General features: G+C 48.5%; 2 protein-coding genes across 2 annotated transcripts in view; one reads left to right on the forward strand and one right to left on the reverse strand.

Moving 5' to 3' along the window:
- RCVRN (recoverin) overlaps positions 1 to 834 on the forward strand; it is a 2,297-nt gene extending 1,463 nt beyond the window's left edge. Inside the window, exon 2 of the mRNA XM_049635360.1 lies at positions 724 to 834. Within this exon, the coding sequence (XP_049491317.1) occupies positions 724 to 834 (111 nt within the window). The remainder of the gene's footprint in view (positions 1 to 723) is intronic.
- GLP2R (glucagon like peptide 2 receptor) overlaps positions 556 to 20,245 on the reverse strand; it is a 52,650-nt gene continuing 32,960 nt past the window's right edge. The window contains exons 10-13 of the mRNA XM_049638105.1: positions 18,330 to 18,418; positions 10,778 to 10,916; positions 2,130 to 2,171; positions 556 to 1,262 (exon numbers count right to left, since the gene is read on the reverse strand). Coding sequence (XP_049494062.1) covers positions 927 to 1,262; positions 2,130 to 2,171; positions 10,778 to 10,916; positions 18,330 to 18,418 — 606 coding nt within the window. The 3' untranslated portion in view covers positions 556 to 926. The remainder of the gene's footprint in view (positions 1,263 to 2,129; positions 2,172 to 10,777; positions 10,917 to 18,329; positions 18,419 to 20,245) is intronic.

A 20,245-nucleotide genomic window follows, 5' to 3' on the forward strand; every position in this document is an offset into this window, starting at 1 on the left:
CCCCCCCACAAATACCCCTTTGCTTTGTTATGCCCTCGTCTGTCCTGGGGAAAGTGCCAAGAAAACCTCAATCACCAAGATAAATAATATTTTGGGGCAATCATTTAAAAATAGAAACGAATATTAAAAAGTCCATGATGAGCAGAGTAGTCAATAGTCAGGATCAGACCCCGCCTTTGTAGGAACTGACCTCACTCTCAGCCTGGCCCTGGTTCTGATAAAAAGTTATGTTTATAAAGGGCCCATCCGCTGTAGCTTGCGGATTATAGTTTATTTTTTTAATGTCGTGTTAAAATATCACTTATCGTGACAATCGAGGTGTTTTTCCCAGGACTGTCCGAAATCTTGTACCCAAACTGCGTTCTTCACCTGCCTCACCCTGTCCCCACCCGTGTTGCAAAGCATCCTTGACAATGCAGTTGCCAAATAAAATACAGGATGCAGGACTTCATCTGAGTTGCAGATAAAGGGGAATACTGCTACAATACGATTATTCATGTATCTGAAATGCAAATGTAACTGACTGTTATGTATTTGAACTCCTAAGTCTGGCAACCTGCCTTGATAAATACCATACCGTCCCTCCCCCTGTTGCGTGGCTGTATCTGGTCCCCTGGCAACGTACCCGCCCATGTACACATGCATTTTGCACTCTCTAAAAGCGACACTCCAGGGAATGAACACGTATTTCTCTAGGCCGTTCCTCCTGTGGTTTTCCTTCAGCCCCTTGACTTATGCATTCAGTCGCTGAGCCTGACTCTAATGGCCCGGACCCCGCTCAGCCTCCGGATCACGCTCCCCTCAAGGTCTCCAGCATGCAAGACTGGGACGTGAACTTGATGCCAAAGTGGCCGGGGTGCGTGGGGAAGACCGGTGACTCTGAACCGTGCTCTCGGGGAGCAGAGCCAGGGCGGTGGGCCTCCAGCCTAGATCTCGCTCTCTTCCAGAATCTCCTCCATGGTGTGGGTCAGGGTGAAGTCTCCCTCGCTGCTCTCGGACAGGCTGCTGCCCCGGGGCCAGGCCCCGTGTCCCCGCGGCGGCCGAGCGCCCAGCCCCCCCAGGCCCTGCATGGCCAGGTGCAGGAGCTGCCCACCGCCCGGCGAGGGCTGCGGCTTCTGGAGCGTCCCCTTGCCGTCTGCCTGGGACAGCTTCTTGGGACATTTCCCCAGGAATCGGAAGTTCTTCTCTAGGGCCCAGGCCCTGCAGCCGGAGTGGCGGGCGAGCAGGAAGCGGACCCAGTGCTTGCGCAGCTCAGCCTTCACCTGCCGGGGTGGGGGTGGAGGGGAGAGAGGGCGGGTCACTGCCCTGGAGTCACTCTGCCGTGTGTGTGTGTGTGTGTGTGTGTGTGTGTGTGTCCTCTCGGTGATTATTTACTGCGTGGCTCCTATGTGTCGCCGCTGGGACACTTACCTCCTAACTGGGGATGATGAGCAGACAGAAGAAACTGAGAAGCACAGGACGCTGAGCAGGACAGTGGGGCGAGGGGGCAGAGCTTTGAGATACGGTGTTCTGGAAAGGACTGTGTCAAGGCAGCACAGGACACGTGCCTGGCGGGCAAGGTGCCCCCTCGAGAAGACAGAGGCAGCAGCAATGAACAGGGAGGGGGAAGCGGGTTTTGCTGTCGAGAAGCTCCCATTCTAGTGGGTGAAAGGGGGCCTGGAAATTCCACCAACTCCTAAAGCCGAGAGAGAACCGTCTGGCCCCTGCCCTCCTCCTTTCGAGCCCCTTTCCAAGGCTTGCAAGAATATTAATAAGAAAAGCCATCATAGTTACCAGGTGTGGGGCTTTTCCCAGGAGCTCAGCAAGCCCAGGGCAATACTATAGGGCAGGGACAGATATTATTCCCAATGTACAGATGAGAAAACTGAGTCTCAAATAGCTACGGTGCCCTGATTGACTCAGGGTTGGGTTGTGAGCTTTTCACTCATCCCAACACCTTTTCCCACTGGTCTCAGCTGCCTCCTGCTCCCCCTGCTGGGTGCTCAGAGTACAAATTTGTCCCAATACGTGCCCGGCACTGCACCCACCCCGCCCCACGGCACCATCACACGACCCGCCACCTCCAGCGGGGACAGCAGGAGGCTAACCCCGGCCTCTCCGGAACCTGGCTGGCCGCTCCGGAGACGTACCTCTCCATTGGCAAAACAGTACTGCAAAGCCACGAGCAATCCCTGTAACAAAAGGAGGAGGCGGTGAGAGGTTTGACTCAGTCAAAGGTGTCTGAGAGTCCCCTGGAAAGCCCAAAGGCCCGCCAGTCCATGGAGCTTCCAGAAGAGGCAGACAATCACAATGCTAGCACTAACCAGAGGTGTCATCCGGGTTATGTTAACCTGGATTTCGTGGGGGTCTCTTCTCACTTTGACCCCCACCCCTCACATCAGCCCAGATGTTCGCTTAGATGCTTACAGGTGAATGACGATGGAATCCCAAAGACCCTATATTCTTCATCCAGTTGTACAAATATTGTACAAGACCGCCGTCCCACGTCTACTTGCCCACAGTGAGCCTCGGCTGTTTTGGGCCTGAATTTCATTCTTTCCTTTTGGGAGCTCACCCTCCCCTATTCCCCGGGCTTCTGGGAAGGCTGCCAGTCACGGTCCCCACGTTCCAGGATGGTCATCACCACAATAAACCAGCCCAAATGGGCATAGGGCCCAAACAGGGCCAACTGAGTTCTTTTCACTGGGAACGGAAAAATGGGTTCAACTCTCTTCCCTGTGTTTGCCAACTGCATCCTGTCCAAGGAAGCCTGGAGATGCTCATGAGTATCTACCCAGCTGCATGGAGGGGGCCTGTCCAAGGATGATGCCAACAGAGAGAAAAGCAGAGGCTGGAGATGGTAAGATTTACAATTTTTGTTGGAGTACCTGGATCCAGCTATGCCTGATGCTGAAACTTTCACTTATGTGAGATAAGAAATATCCCCTTCTCTTGTCAGAACATTTGTTTTCAAAAGGTAGATTGGGGCGCCTGGGTGGCTCAGTGGGTTGGGCATCCAACTTCAGCTCAGGTCATGATCTCAACGTTTGTGAGTTTGAGCCCCGTGCCGGGCTCTGGGCTGACAGTTCAGAGCCTGGAGCCTTCTTCAGATTCTCTCTCTCTCTCTCTCTCTCTCTCTCTGCCCCTCCCCCACTCACACTCTTCTCTCTCTCACTCAAAACTAAATAAACATTAAAATTTTTTTTTTAAAAAAAAGAAAAGATAGGGGTGCCTGGGTGGCTCAGTCAGTTGGGCGTCTGACTTCAGCTCAGGTCATGATCTCACGGTCCGTGGGTTCGAGCCCCACGTCGGGTTCTGTGTTGACAGCTCGGAGCCTGGAGCCTGCTTCGGATTCTGTGTCTCCCTCTCTCTCTATCCCTATCCCTCCCTGACTAGTGCTCTGTCTCTCAAAAATAATAAATGTAAAAAAAAAAATAAAAAAATAAAGAAAAGATAGATCATTTCATGCCAGTGGTTTCTCATCACGCTTAGATAAAATAATAGCTCCTCACCACAGAAGGGACTAAAGGCGACCTGGGCTCTGTGTCTGTGTCGCTGACTTGATCTTGTGCCCTGTTTACCCTTAACCACTGTTTTCCAGCCACACCGGCCTTCTGGTTCCCTCCAGCATCTCAAGCTAATGTATTAGTTACCTGTTGCCATATAACTTGGTGGATCAAAACAGTAAAGATTTATCACCTCACATACTTACTATGGGCCAAGAATCTGGCAGTGGCTAAGCTGGGTATTTTGGCTCAGGGTCACCGTTCAAGTTACAGTCAAGATGTTGGATGGAGCCTTAGTCTTCTGAAGGCTTGACTTGCTTCCAAGATGGCTCACACGCCTGGCACGTTGGTGCCGGTGGGTGGTAGGAGGCCTCAGTCTCCCCCACAGCTGCTTGAATGTCCTCATGACACGGGGGCTGGCTTCCCCCAGAGTGGGGGTTGATCCAAGGGAGCAAAATAGAAACTACAACCCCTTGATGACGTGGCCTCCAAAGCCACACACAACTTCATGTCCACAATACGGTCACACAGGTCAACCCTATTCCATACGAACGGGGACTCTGCGGGGCCGTGAGCACCAGGAGGAGACGATCCTTGGGGGCCATATTGGAGACTGACTAGCATGACTCATTCCTTACTGAGGTCCTTTCACACTTTCTGTCTTCTGGACCCTTCTTCTCTCAACTCTCTGCCTAACTGGCTTCTCAAAATCCAGGTCTTAGCTCAAATATCACCAGAGCTGTGGGCTCTCTAGTTTATATTCTTTGTGGCCCGAGAATTATATTGTTACTTGCCAGTCAACTTGGCTATTATCTGTCCTTCCCTGCCCCTGCCCCAGCAAGGCTGGAATCTTTTCACGGCCAGATCCCCAGCACTGGAAACAAATGTCTGGCACATGAGAGGAGCTCAATCATATCCATAAAAGGAATACGTGAATGAGTGAATGAGTGAATGAATGAATTGGATTTCTGTAACTTACTCCTACAGGAGTCTTGCCTTGTACAATGTCAGACGATTTCTAAAATAGGACAGGACAGTTTCCTTTCTGTTGTCTCCCTAGTCATTTGTAAAGAATTGTGGGGGCCCCTGGGTGGCTCTGTTGGTTAAGCATCTGAGTCTTGACTTCGGCTTAGGTCATGATCTCATGGTTCATGGGTTCGAGCCCTGCATCAGGCTCTGTGCTGACAGTGCAGAGCCTGCTTGGGATTCTCTCTCTCTCTCTCTCTCTCTCTCTCTCTCTCTCTCCCTATCTCTCTGTTCCTCCCCCTCTCAAAATAAATAAGTAAACATTAAAGGAAAAAAAAGAATGGTGGACACAAGGGTCCCAGTAAAAACAATAGGCCACCTTCACGCAGCACTTCCCTTTCCAGAACATCTCTGTTGGGGAAGTCTCAGTACAGGGATACTGACTTGATGTTGGAAAATTTTTCTGGATTCACTGCTCAACTGCCAGAGGTCTGGAATCAAGGCTACTCGAGCTCATGTTGGTCTTCCAGCATTTTCTGACTCCTATGCTTCCTCATGTGATAACCACCCGAGCTGAGCTCCCTGCCACGGCTTCCCGCCCACCATGACATGAGGGTCTAGGGGGCCTGGACCGTGTGTCTGAAATACTGGACCTCCATACGTGTGCAGGACCCAAGCACTTGAGTGTTTATGGGAGGAACCTTGTAAAAAGCCAGGACTCACAAGCAAAGGACACATTTCCAACTGAAGAGTGAAGGTCACAGGGCAGGCTGACTCTCCCATCTCTGTTGAGAACATTTCTCCTACCCCTAGTGGCTGGTAAGGGGGGTCTGGTACTGGGAAAGGAGCTGACATTGTAAAGGAATTATAACATGTTGCCCTGGTTGGGGGGGGGGGGAGGGGAAGTTTTTATGCTTTCTTATGGAAGCTAAAAGTCTAGCATGCTGGCTATCCCGATGTCACTTTGGACTCTGCCCGTCAGTGCGGGATTTTCTTTCTCTTATGCACCCCATATTCCATGGCTATAGCTCCTAAACAGGGGCACAGTGGGACCAGTTTATCACTGTCAAACACACAAGTTCATTGGAGGCTCACAGCCGCCCGGTGCAGTTAGCAGGGCTGGTCATGCTTGCCTCTGGACATATGATATCAGAAGGGTGTTAGAATTCTCACAAATGACTTGGCTAAAATAGGATTCCACATCACAAACATGTCCTTCACGTCTTCGGGTTCTTGGGTCACCATTTTAGGAGCCTCCTGGCGTCCAGTTAACTCTCCTTCCAGATAAAGCAAGTGAGAAGGGAGTGGTCCCACAGAAGAGACAATGCTCACTCCCAACGTGACCACCACTGGGCAGTCTTCCCAAAGATCCCTTGAAGGTGAAACTCTCTAAAGATGGACGCTTGGGGGCGCCTAGATGGCTCGGTCGGTTGAGCTTCTGACTTCGGCTCAGGTCATGATCTCACAGTCCGTGGGTTCAAGCCCCGCGTCGGGCTCTGTGCTGACAGCTCAGAGCCTGGAGCCTGCTTCCGATTCTGTGTCTCTGTCTCTTCCCGCCCCTCCCTCACTCCCTCTCTCTCTCTCTCTCCCCCTACTCTCTCTGTCTCTCAAAAATAAACATTAAAAAATTTAAAAAAAGAAAATAAATAAGCACTCGGAAGAGTGAAGGACCCTCCAAGCAGCTGCTAGGTTCATGCCAATTCCTGCCGATGCACTGAGATGGGACCCACCGGATTTGCTCCCACACCTCTGCCCACCCACACTCTCACTTCTGCCTGGCCACAGGGAGGGGAGCCGTGCAGGGGTGCTCAGAAGGAGGGAAGTCTCTGCGCATGCACAGACCCTCTCAGTGTGCTTCCTGCCCCAGTCTGCAGGGCCACCCTGGTTCCTCACGTCCCTCAGCAGGTGCAGGGTGAAGGGCAGAGCTCCAGCTGTAGGACCAAAGGATCCAGCGTGGTGGCCAGTGTCTAGAAATGGTCCCAAAGATCTCTCCCCTCCCTGTAGGCATATGCTACCGCTCACAGGAAGTGTTAGACCTGGTTTGTCCCCTCCCCTCGAATCTGGGATGACCTTGTGACTCTTTCTGCCAGTACAACATAGTGGAAGAGATATCCTGGGATTTCCAAGCCTACACCTTAGGAGGGTTGGAAGTGTCTACTTTCTCCCTCTTAGAACATTTGCTTTGGGGATGCTCTGAGAGGCCAGCTGCCCGGTTAGGAGATGCCCAAGATACATGGAGGAGAGCTGAAGTTCTATGATTAAGAGCCTCTTTGGAGCCCCAGCCAACAGACCGTGTCAACGTCCAGCTACGTGAATGGGTCATTTTGGATGTTCTGACCCAACCGAGCTTTCAGATGTGCTCAGCCCCATTCAAAACCTGCATGTATCCAAAGTATCACCCTGCTGAGTCCAGGTGGCCCAGCTTATAGATTCATTAAAGATAACACGGTTCCTTGCTTTAAGCCATGAAGTTTTGGGGTAGTTTGCCACATAGCAAATGATGGCTCCCTTGCCAGACGGGTCTGATAGGCTGATTCTTCCTCAAAATCTTCCATAGCTCCCCAGGGCTGTCTGGTCTTCAGACGGCCTTGAGTGTGTGAGATCCCTGGTTCGTATGACCAATCGAGCCCTCAGAGGAAGAAAGACCATCAAATACTAACTGACAGAACAGCTGTCGCTTCTTGCTTTGTTGTTGATGTCTCTAATTTGGGATTACCTTTTTTAAAAAATTCTCTTATTTATTTTTGAGAGACAGAGACCGAGTGCAAGCAGGGGAGGGGCAGAGAGAGAGAGGGAGACACAGAATCCGAAGCAGGCTCCAGGCTCCGAGCTGTCAGCACGGAGCCCGACGCGGGGCTGGAACCCACGAATTGCAAGATCATGCCCTGAGCTGAAGTCGGATGCTTTAACAGACTGAGCCACCCAGGCGCCCCTGGGATTACCTTTTAAAGAAGATTAAACTGAACAACATAAAACCCCAAATTATTAAAGCTTAGCCATTGAAATCCCCCAAAAGATTGAAATAACTTAAACATGGTTTCATAATGAAAAAAAAAAAAAAAAAAAAAGGTTAGCAATGGGTCCTGTCTCAGCTCAGAGCCACAGCTCTAACAGGAGAGAGGAGCCATCATCCAGCTGCCCAGACCGCATGCCCCAGGCTGTGTCCCTGGCCTTTGGTGAGCCTGCAGTGGGCTGGCACATTCTCCCTGCTCCGTCCTGGAATCTTAGCACCTGGCTCCACCTGGTGGCAGTGGCTTTAAGACTGCGATGCAGAGGGGTGCCTCAGTGGTTCAGCTGGTTCAGCGTCCGACTTCGGCTCAGGTCACTATCTCGCGGTTCGTGGGTTCGAGCCCCGCGTCGGGCTCTGTGCTGACGGCTCGGAGCCTGGAGCCTGCTTCGGGTTCTGTGTCTCCCTCTCTTTCTGCCCCTAGCCCACTCACACTCTGTCTCTGTCTCTGAAAAATGAATAAACCTTAAAAAAAAAAAAAAAAAAAAAAAGCCTGTGATGCAGGGATTGGGGGGGGCGTCTGAATCTGACATCAAGCCTCTCAAGTGAAATTTCCATTATTGTACTTTTCAACTCGGAATTTTTCCAGATTGGTTCTTTTTTAATATATATATATTATATATATTAATATATATATATAATTTTTTTATTATTAAAAAAAATTTTTAACGTTTATTCATTTTTGAGAGACAGACAGAGTTAGAGTGTGAGTGGGGGAGGGGCAGAGCGAGAGGGAGACACAGAATCCGAAGCAGGCTCCAGGCTCCGAGCTGTCAGCACAGAGCCAGACACGGGGCTCGAACCCACAGACTGTGAGATCATGACCTGAGTAGAGATCAAGAGTCAGACACTCCCTCAACTGCGCCACCCAGGCGCCCCCAGATTGGTTCTTATCTTATCATTTCTCTCTCTGTGCTGAGATTTCCTGATCGATACATCTTTGTCTTCATACATACATTTACTTCCTTAAACATGGTTTCTTCCAATCCTTTGAACATATATTTTTTAAAGATTCTATTTTTAATTAATCGCTAGCCCCAACGTGGGGCTCAAACACACAACCCTGAGACTGAGAGTTGCATGCTCTACGAACTGAGCCAGCCAGTCACCCCCGAACATATTTATAATAGCTTCGTCTTTGTCTAAGAGAATTCTCAGCAAGTTGCTATGGACTGATTTTCTTTTTCCTGAGTACGTGTCATACTTTCCTGTTTTTGTACTTTCCTTTTTGTGTTCAAAACTGGAAGTTTTAGATCATATATTGTAGCAGCTCAGGAATCTGGTTCCCTACTCCCCACTCCCTGGGTGGTTGCTGGTGTTTTGTTTGTTTAGTAATTTGCCTGGACCGCCAGTTCTGTGACATCTTTCTCTCCTGGGGCACACAGCCACTGATGTCTGTGCTCCTTTCAAAAACTTTTGGTTTTGTGTGTAAGCCTGGCCTCCTGGCCCCGACTACTCACTGATTGGTCAGAAGTTGTGCTCACCCACCTGAAGCCAAGAAAGCTTACACACCCTTTGACAACGGATCTGCGTGTGGCCTGGGGGGCCAGTTCCAAGTTTAGACAGTTTATAAGTCTTCGGTGGCTTTTATTTTTCACCTCCTGTGCCTACTGGGTGTGTGTGTGTGTGGGAACTCAGCCAGCAACGTGTCGATATCCTCTCTGGTCTCTCCCGAGTGTGTGTGCAACCTTGTCCATGTACACAAGCCTCCAGCCCCCCAGAGAGATATGTAGAAGCTGATCAAGGCTCATGACAGGTGTCTCATTCCTCAGATCCCCCTGTTAGAATTCTGGCTAGCTCACCAGGCTGTTTCTCGTCCCAGTTAGGACCACCATGTCAGCCTATGATATTGTCATTCCTCGATCGTTTGCCACTGAGATCACTGCTGTATCTGACAATGGCCAGGGGTGTGGGCTTTTTCCACTTTCCGATTGATCTACATTGGGTCAGCCCCTCTCTGCAGTGAAGTTCCTTACTGACGGAGATGAGGTCGGAGAACAAACACACTCGAGGCTAAACCAACAGACCCCACTGTTCTCACTCAGCTTCAGTCATTTTTCTTGAGTAAACCCTTCCCAACCTTTTGTATGCCTTTGGCTGGATTCCACGGTGCTCCAATTTTATTGTTGCTTTTGGGGGAGGGTATGTGCCATAAGTCTCTCTTCTCCATTCCAGAAGTCCTGCCCTATATTAGCATTTTAGAATGATTAGTCCTGAGACCACTCTATGGGACCTCTGCTGCCAACATTACTTATGGTGGTCACTTGCATTCATGGCCTTGGCTACCGAGCCATGCCTCTCAGTATCGGTGCCCCTGTGTGGTCTCCTCCCCTTCAGTCCAGGCTGGGTCTGGGATTTGCTTTAAATGTTAAAACACACTGGAAGTGTCAGGCTTAGGCATATAAAAGGCCTGGAAGTCCCTGTTTTTGTGCCCTTCGGAGCCCTGAACTGCCACGTAAGAAGTTCCAGCTTTCCTGCAAGGAGGACCACGGAAAAAGAACATGTAGTGAGAGAGAAGCCCTAAGACGATACAGAACTGAGGAATGTAGCTGGCAGTGAGAAATGAAGCCCCAGAAATTCGACCCAAATGAAGCCACTCCAGCCACGTGAGCCTTCCCGGTTCAGGCACCAGACATATGAGTGGCGAAGCATCTTGGAAGTTCCAGCCCCGGGAGGCACGTATGGAGCAGAGGTGAGCCATCCCAACTGTGCCCCACCTGGAATCCTGGTCCCCAGAATAATGAGAAATAATAAAAATCATCACTGTTGTGAGCAACAGGGTAATGATTAGCCCATTTAAGGAATGGATACCCAAAATATCCAGGTGAAGGAAACACGGCTGGCCTTTTGGCTCTCGTTTCAGCCCCATCTGACACATCTTGACATGTCTGTCTAGGTTCAAGAGCCTCCTGGTCTCAACTCACTGGTTCCTACCAAGTGGTGTTATATTCTGAGTGTGTCACCTGAAGCATAAACAACGTTCGTTTCATACAGTGCCCTGCGGAGAATCCAGCAAAAATAGACACTTAATGAAAGGCTTCGCGTTGATACTCACGGTTAATATGGTTGTGAGAGACACCAACTCTTACCGCCCAGGAAACAGAGCACTTTTTGCTTCTTAGTCACTGAGTCACGCTGGCAGGATCAAGGCAATGCTTTTGGTCCGCCCACTCTTCCAGTGCCAAAGGCCCTCTCATAGAGCCCACTGGCACTACGGCTTCATTTACATCCGTGGGCTTTCTCAATTCTGAGACTGCTGGGGTCAAGAGCATTTTGTTTTCACCACAGCACAGGAATCCTGGTTCAGACGCCTACTTACATGGAAGGAGCTCAGAGTCAACTGAACGAAGAGTCGTATAAGTTTTGAAAATCCTTCGACTTGATCGTCAGTGATGAAAGAGAAGAGAATCTCGTGAACGCCCAACAAAGGAATGAGGACCAGCGTTGACTTTGCCAACCTGCAAATGAAAACCAACAACACTGTCACGAGGACCACATTGGGAAGAGGCAACGTTTCCCGCTCTTCTGTGTGTGACTTTATGGTAGCTCTTATCCTACTGCTAAATAGTTGACCTTCCAGTTTGTCTCGTTGGCTACACATGGGATGTCTTGAGGGCCAGTGTGGTCTTCGTTACTGATGCACCCCTCCACCTGACTCGTGGCCAGACGTTCAGAAAATAAACATGAATTGAGTGAATGGGTGAATGGATGGATGAATTCTCCTATATAGATTATGATGTGTCTATCATCATCTATAAACATCAGATTATGTTTTGCCTGATGGATAGATTTCCATGTGCATGGCTGTCACCTTGGGACACTACAGCACTACCACATTTGACAGATTTCCTATTACCTGATTACCTGGCTAGCAGGTGCCTCTCTTCCTTTCTCTATTCAGGACTTCCAATGTCAGTGCTTTACTGAACCTGAGAAGGGAAAGAAACTGACATGTCTGGGGTCCCATAGCTACTAAGTGACAAATCCAGGCCTGGAAGTAAGATTTCTGACCTCACACTCACACCCTTCACATTCCATGGAGGGCTTGACCGTTAGCCTCCATGCTGCCCCTCAGCCCCAAGACGGCAAGGGCTGCAGGAAATGAGAGACTGATCCTCCTCATAAAAAGTGCTGTGTGGAAGCTCCTGTTGTATATACTCTATGTAAAAAAGACAAACATTCCTTTGTACCACTCACGTGCAAAGTGCACAGCTGGGGCCCAAACATTCCATACCACATACCGGTGGTTCCCAAACATGGTTTACCGTTAGAGTTCCTTAAGGAACTTAAAAAGGTAGATGATAGATGGATAGATGGATGGATGGATGGATGGATACATAGATGGATAGACAGATAGATAGATAGATAGATGGATAGGCAGATAGATGGTAGATAGATAAATAGATAGACACATTGATGATAGGAAGATAGATAAATGGATAGATATACAAGAAGATAGATGATAGATGGATGGATGGATGGATAGATAGATGGATAGACAGATAGATAGGCAGATAGATGGTAGATAGATAAATGGATAGATACGTTGAAGATAGGAAGATAGATAAATGGATATATATATATATATATATATATATATATGAAGATAGGTGATAGACATATAGATAGATAAATGGATGGATGGATAGATAGATAAATGGATGGATGGATAGATAGATAGATAGATAGATGATAGATAATAGATAATAGATAGAGCCAGCTAGCTTCCTGGGCCCTGGTATTGACCTCCTGAGTCAAAACCTCTGGATGTCTGGTCCTGGGAATGTGAATTTTTAAGGCATTCCTCATGGGATTCTTATAAGCAGCCACATTTGGGAACAACTGCTTTTCAGTACTGAGATTAATTTAAAACCAACTACATTAGCAAAAGTGACTCATATGCAGGGTACAAACAGAGCTACTGTCTTGTATACACACATTGGAAAAAAAGAGTTTCATCGTAATGACTTTTAGCCCAAATCACTTGTCTTAAAGGGCCAGACTTGGAGAAATCTCTCCCCTGCCGAAGGCCATGGACTTAAACATGTCGGAATGTCAGCAGCTCCTGGGCAGTATCCTCAGGAAGGTTTAACTGTGCCCAAGAGAAAGTGCTTAGTATGGATCCTGTACCCGTGAGAGCCATTCAAGTGTAATGTTATCAAGAAAACAAGAAAACCCTCACCTTTGTGCCCCGAAAAGACCTAAAGCCCATTAAAGAGCAGAGGGGACGCCCCCCGGGCCCGTGGTCAAAAGATATTTGTGTTTTAATTTCCAGGAGTATTTTTAAAATGCTTGGGTCAGACAATGGCGAAATGGTGGCCACAGGGTGTATCTGTCCTGCAGACGGTTTTTACTTATGCGAAGAGGGTGATTTTTGTTATTGGAGCCATCTTTAAGTAATAAGTAAGGAGAGTGTGAGCAGAGGTCCAGATTTCCGGCTTCTTTTGAAAAGTGGGAGAAGCTGGCTCTACGGGGCCCGAATTCTTGCTTGGTGACCATCGGCTCTGGCCTGAGGGTGGCTGTTTCTTTCTAGAGGGAACATGTGTTGCAGGACATGCAGCCGGTCTGCCCCACTCACCCACAGTTCCTCGCCTGGCCCCCGAAAGTGTCTCAGTTTGCCACCCTCGCTCCGGTCATCTGGGTTTCGAGGACACATACTTACATACTGAGTGCAGATCCGCATCTCACTCTCAAATCATTCTCGGGGCCTCGCTATGCCATTACGTGCTTTGAATAAGCTCCTTATTTTGGAATAATCTTGGATGTGTGGAAAAGTAGCAAAAATAGTACAGCGAGTGCCCACATACAACTTCACTGTTTCCACTAATGTTAGTCTTGTATTAACCACAGACCATTTGTCCAACATTGGTATGTGACTAACAACTATACATCCGGATTCCATTCGGGTTTCACCAATTTTTCCCACGGATGTCCTCTGCACGTGCCAGAATCCTGCATTTAGTACGGGATGATCTTTTAAAAAATGACATCTTTTTTATGAGGTTTTGGTAACGACCAGATCCATGGATGTCAAGGGATTTCCCGTTCCTCACCTTGCTCTGACTTCTGCTTAGACAGAACCCCGTGTGTGTCCTTGGTCGAATGGAAATCCATAAATGTCTTTCGCCGTTTACGCTTGTGAACCGTATTTATGCTCATTTTTTCATCTACGGCCAATTGTTTATTTAAATTGTTTGGCTTATTGCAGTCCGTTAGCCATCCAACAAATATTTATTGAGCATGAGTCAGAGCAGTGAGAGAGGAAGAGTTGCCATCAAAGAGAGCACAGGCCAGTATCTGGGCCTGGGTTCAAATCCCGGCACCGTCAATGACTGGCCATGTAGCTTTGGGCAGACTATTTCACCTCTCGTCTATAAAAACAAGGGTTCTACAGCTGATAATAAGAAGTGCTGAAACCATAATAAGATATTATTTATTAATAATAATACAGTCATTTTTAAAGACGAAATGACATGTAAACCCTCAAAATTATGGTATCTGACACTCTCAGAGAGAGGAATCTTGCACTGTTGCTGGGAATGCAAACTGGTACAGCCACTCTGGAAAACGGTGTGGAGGGTCCTCGACAAATTAAAAATCGAGCTACCCTACGAGCCAGCAATTGCACTAGTAGGTATTTATCCAAGGGTACAAAAATGCTGATTCGAAGGGGCACATGCACCCCGATATTTATAGCAGCGCTATTGACAATAGTCAAAGGATGGAAAGAGCCCAAGTGTCCATTGACTGATGAATGGATAAAGAAAACGTGGTGTATACATACAATGGAATACTACTCGGCGATCAAAAACAATGAAATCTTGCCATTTGCAACAACATGGATGGAACTAGAGTGTATTCTGCTAAGCAAAATGATTTCACGCATATGTGGAATTTGAGACAAGATAGCTGAACATAAGGGAAGGGAAGCAAAAATAAGGTAAAAACACAGAGGGAGACAAACCATAAGAGACTCTTAAATACAGAGAACAAACTGTATTTTTGTTGCTGAGGGGGTGTTGGGTGGGGGGACGGGCTAAATGGGGGATGGGTATTAGGGGGACGCTTGTTGGGATGAGCACCGGGTGTTATATATAGGGGATGAATCACTAAATTCTATTCCTGAAGCCATTATTAAACTAAATGTTAACCAACTTGGATTTAAATTTAAAAAAATAAAGAAGCCATCCCTGCCCTGGGGTGCCTTTGTAGCCTCAATGATCAATTTTACTTCCATTTGTAACTTTTTTTTTTTTTGTCTTTGGTTGCCTGCTAGAAAGTCTTTTAAGAGAGGGCTCTGGGGTCCAGCAGGTTAAGAAATAATTCTTCTTTATAAATTCGTCAAGAGCTCTGCCCACACACCACACACAGAGTTAAGACGGGTCCTCCAGGGGGACAGTCGCCTGAAGGCTGGGAGCCACACAGATCAGAGACCGCGCTGATCGTCGGCAGGTGTCTGTCCACATTCAGGGGGACTGGGTCAGCTCTCCTGCTCTGGGCCAGGCAGGGGGACCCTGTAACGTTCCTCTGCCTGAATGGTGGGAGCCCAGAGACAGAGCTAGGACTACAAAAGTTCCTCCACCTCCTAGCCACTTGCCTTTTTGGCAAGACCTAAATATATTTACTTTAAACCTTCCTAAAATATACTCCTGGAGGGGGGCCAAATCTTGAGAGCCACATTCTGAAAGTTCTCAAAATCTGGGAGAGGTGGAGGCAGACCCGTTTCTACCAGAGTTTGGACAAAATGCCCTGGGTCCCTCTGCCTCTTCCTCCCCACCCTGGCAGAGGACGACAAAAGAAAACAAAGCTGGAGGGGGACCTGGAGGGGGAGGGGGAGACCCCTCCAATGTAGGGAGAGGGCAGTGTGAGCTGGGGGTGCTGATGACCCACCGTGGGTGACGGAACTTAGAAATGAGGGTGTTAGCGCTGTTGGGAGAGAAAAACGGGCAATTGCCTCATTGACGTTGGAGGATTCTCCAGCCCAGGCGGTAAAGTAAGGTGGCCCGGTGTGCCCTGAGAGACAGGGCCTGGATTTTTGCTCATTAATGAGCACAAGCTACTTAATTGTACTGTACTCTGCACGGAGACAGGGTAAGTAAAGGGAAATTGATGGCCAACCAAAATGATGGAGAAAATCACCGAGAAGTGAGAAGTCCCCTGGACTTACCCAACCCTACGTGTGGAGACCCTGGGGGAATGAACCCTGCTCTCGCCAGGCAGGTGGCTGCTCACAGTCAGTGATCCTTCCCACCGACCACCCTACTCACACCAGCGAGACTCTGGTGACCGCTTTGGATTTCTGGATCGTTTGTTGCCAATGGAGCTAGGAGTGACGGCACCAGAAGGAAGCTTCAGCCCACCCCTGCCTTCCACGGTCTCTTAAGAATGAACAGTTGTAGAGTCCGGTTTATGTATCTGTCTCTTGTGAGTTCAGTTGGTGTGTGAGTCGGCCCTCTAAAGTCTCAGCCACTTGGGGACACTGATAGGTCCCCAGCTCAGCCGCCAGGTGGTAGCAAACTTGCCAAGGTGAGGTGGCTCACCCTGGGGGGTCTCCAGGTGGCCCTGCACCCAGGTTCCTCTTTTCAAGCTTTATCCTTGAACGAGAGTTAGGAAAGGAAAAGAGAACCTTCCAGATAGATTGTGTATGTCAGACAGGTTATCCCTTCTTCCCCCAAAATAGCTGTCCTGAATCATTGCTCGGCCATGAGGGTCTCCCCGGTATCTTGATTTACGATTCCCTAGATCACTGGTTCCCAATCGGTCAATGAGCTTCAGGGATATTCAAGACAATCCATTTGGTATTAGGAGAAAATATAAGAAGGAAAGATAATGGGAGTTCTATGTGCTAATATTTAATCTATCCTTTATAATTTTCTCTTTTTTTTGTATTTTATAATGTCCGTATTAGTTCAGCAGACCATGTGTACATATGATGAGAGGCATGCTCAAAATTTCTTTACTGAAAAAGATGCATGATCAGAAAAGTTTAGAGACCACCATCTTGGATAACTCCAAAGGAGACCTTGCAAAAAGGGGTATTGAGGCTGCTTAGAAACACATCTGCCACGGCCCCACCAGAAAATTCCACGCATTATTTCACTAGGGCATCTGAGGCAGAGGTCCTGCACTCTGTGTATCAAAATCTCTTGGGGAGCTCCATAAGGAGTCCACATGGCGGGGGAGGGGGGGCCCATGTCGCATTTACTGAGTCCGAATACCCAGTGGGGAGCCTCACGAGTCTATCCTTTAGGCTGGCTGTCAGGTGACGCTTACAAGCAGCCAGAATGGAAAGTTACTGCAGGGGCGCTATGGGTCTGGAGCACGGGGAGAGCCCCAGTGGTACATGGCGGGCTTTGGGGCCACCAAATAGCAGGGTGCCGGCTCTCAGTCTGCATGGAGAGTGGTGTCTTGGGATCTGTCTGCTCCCTGATCTGTCTGTGGGGAACGATGTTCTCTTTCCAGTTTCCCAGATGCCCCAGTGTCCCCTGCACCTGGTTGGTGAGAGGGCTGCCCTCCCTGAATGGACCCTCAGTGGGCGGACTAGAACAGCTCTGACTATGCTTTTGGACCTCCACCCTCACAGAACAGTTGGAGGCTGAGCCTTGGGAAAGGGCCAAAGAAACTTTGAGCCACTTAGAGTCTCCACCAGAGGCGCCAAGAGAGTCGGTGTGGCTCTGTGTTGTCCAAGCCAGCCCAAGTGCTCTGGGGATAAGGGTGTTTGCAAAATATTTGGGCCAATTATAGCATATATTTTGCCAGTGTGGAACCATGCGTGTTTACCCTTCGGGACCTCCTGGAAGAAGGGTTTTAAGCAGATAGGACTTGGGGTCTGGATCCTGGGCAAACACCACTCGCCACATCTGATTAGACTGAGTACCCACATCTATGACCTTCTTCGGTCCTCCAAACAGGCAAAAGATGGGTCTCATGTGACATTCCCATTCTCCACACCAGAAATCAGACCCAGAGAGGCCAAGTGACTTGCCCAAGGTCACTCAGAGAATCCGGAGCCGTGGCCAGCACCAGCCTCCCTGATGCATGTTCACGCCAATATACTAGTCCTTGGGGTTGGAATGTGTGGTCTTTGCAGACTGGGTCTGCATAGTACCTTTCTTTTGTTCCAAGCTCAGTGCCAGGCACATGGTAGGCGTTCATTAAATGTTTGTCAGCTAAGGGGCACCTGGGTGGCTCAGTTGGTTAAGCGTCCGACTTCGGCTCAGGTCACGATCTCGTGGTATGCGAGTTCGAGCCCCGCGTCGGGCTCTGTGCTGACCGCTCAGAGCCTGGAGCCTGTTTCAGATTCTGTGTCTCCCTCTCTCTCTGCCCCTCCCCCATTCATGCTCTGTCTCTCTCTGTCTCAAAAATAAATAAATGTTAAAAAAAAATTTTTTTAAATAAAAAATAAAAAATAAAAATAAATGTTTGTCAGCTAAACAGGAAAACCACCTTCCCAGCACATGTGGGTCAGGCCCCATTCTAGCCTTAGAGAGAAACAGAGCTCTGGCTGTCCCCACTCACATCTCTGCCTATGACCTGCCACGGGGACTAAAATCCTTACCATTAGAGCCCCTCCTTTGGCTCAACCAAATGGCTCAACCACCCATTCTTAGGTGCACTTTAAGCTTCCTGCACAGGAAATGTGTACCCTTGACTACTCGCTTCATTTCCACGGGGCCAGAAGGTCCTCAGCAGTGGCAAAAACCCCACACGACACCATGACACCTTTTAAGAGGGTCTCTTCCGGATACTCTTATCTTAGGAGATAGACATACTGATGTAACTCATGCCCCTCTTCCCAGAGCATTAACCAGGACAGCCCGAAGGGGTCAAAATAATCTTGGAGCATTGGGTACTGACCTCAGGCCACTCACCTGTATTTATAATCTCTGAAGCACATTTGATGGGCTTTGAGCTTAGAAATGAGAAGCTTGACAATTTTCAGGAAGATGAAGAAATTGACCTTGGGGGGAAAAAAAAGCAGATATGGGTAAATACATGATGGAGTCCATGTGGTTATGAATATCAAGGTCATCTGGGGCCTGGCCATTGGATCCTTATCCAGATAAACCAGGGGAAACTTGGCAATTGGCCATTCGGGTAGTATGTGCCTGTGGTCATCCACACTCTTCCTAGGGCCATCTTGATACATCCATAGATTATTTTATTTAATCCTTATAAGAATCCTCTGAGGAAACCACACTATTTTTATGTTGTGATACAATGAGAAAACAGAGGCACAGAGGAACAATTACAATTACCAAGTTCGCACAGCAGGTAAGTGATGGAGCTGGTACTTACACACAGCTTTACCCGATAATTACCTTTCTTTCCATGAAACAGAAAACTCACTGCCTCCCTTCTGTAAAGAACTCCAGCCCTATTGGTATCTAACCTGAGATCTTGTTGCTGCCATGGAATTTATTGGAAATTACATGTTCCCCACTCCCTAGACTATATTCCACACCTGTCATGGGTTGGGAAAGTTCATCCCTTTGTTGTCAGCCTTGGTAGAGATTTTTAACTATGTGTGCCAATTCTTCAACACTGTTCCCTTCAAAAGGCAGAGCCTAATTTCTCCCTTCCCTCTGGTATGTGAGCTAGACTTAGCTGTGTGCATCTAATGAAAAGAATATGGCGGACAATTCTTCAACAGTGCTCCCTTCGAAAGGCAGAGCCTAATTTCTCCCTTCCCTCTGGTACGTGAGCTAGACTTAGCTGTGTGCATCTAATAAAAAGAATATGGCGTAAGGGATGCTATGTGACTTCTGAAGTTAGGTCCTCAGGAGCATGGTATCCACCTGGTACTGTCTCTCTTGCTCTCTCTTTCCCTCTGGGGAAAGTTAACCGCCATGTTGTGAGGACACTTCAGCAGGCTGTGGAGAAACCCACATGGCAGAACTGAGTCTTCCTACCAACAACCAGCACCGCTTACCAACCATGTGTATGAGCCACTGGGAAGCTGATTCTCCAGCCCCAGTCAAGCCATCTGACGGCCACAGCCCTGGCCAACACCTTGACAGCAACCACGTGAGACATTGTGGGGCTCTTGGAGAGGTAGAAGGGCAAATATTTGAGTGTGGGTAGGGCTTGGAGAATGAGAACAAGAACTGTGAAAAGTGAGGCTGGAGTAGGGGTGGAGAACCAGCTCCTGCACAGTCTTCTCAAGGTTAGAGGAAGGAGTTTAGGTTTTCTTCTGAGAGCAATGGAAAGCCGGTGATGAATCTCAAGCAGGTAAGTTACCCGATGAGATTTATATTTCTGAACTTCAGAAAGATCATTTTAGAAGCTGTGGGAAGAATGGATTAGATGAAGGCAAAATCAGAGGAGGGGAGACTAACGGAGAATCAGAGGAGGGGACACTAATCGGAGGAAGATGATGGAGAGATGAGGTAAAGCCACAGCCATGGTGCATCAGTGATGGGAAGTAGGAGAGGGATTCGAACTTTCTAAGGAGCTTGAGTCAAATGGCCTTTGTTAGTGGTTGGATGTGAGGTCCGAGATGACCCCAACATTTCTCGGCTGATCTCAGATGTACAGTATTACCATTCACTGAGAATAAGCACATGGAAGAAGAAGAGCGGTGTGGGGAGAAGAGGGATGATTCCAGCTGTTTTGGACACAAGCGATGTCCCAAGGCAGTGACATATTTATGTCTGCATCTCAGCAGAGAGGTCCCAGCTGGAGCATGGAGCCAGCGATGGCTGGCTCCAGCCAGAAAAGCTGTGCAGGCTGGGAGAAAAAGAGGGTAAGAGACTCACCTTGTAATGAAGGGAATGGTGGAAGGGGA

This window comes from Panthera uncia, chromosome E1, assembly GCF_023721935.1.
Source record: "Panthera uncia isolate 11264 chromosome E1, Puncia_PCG_1.0, whole genome shotgun sequence".
NCBI classification, from domain to species: Eukaryota; Metazoa; Chordata; class Mammalia; order Carnivora; family Felidae; genus Panthera; species Panthera uncia.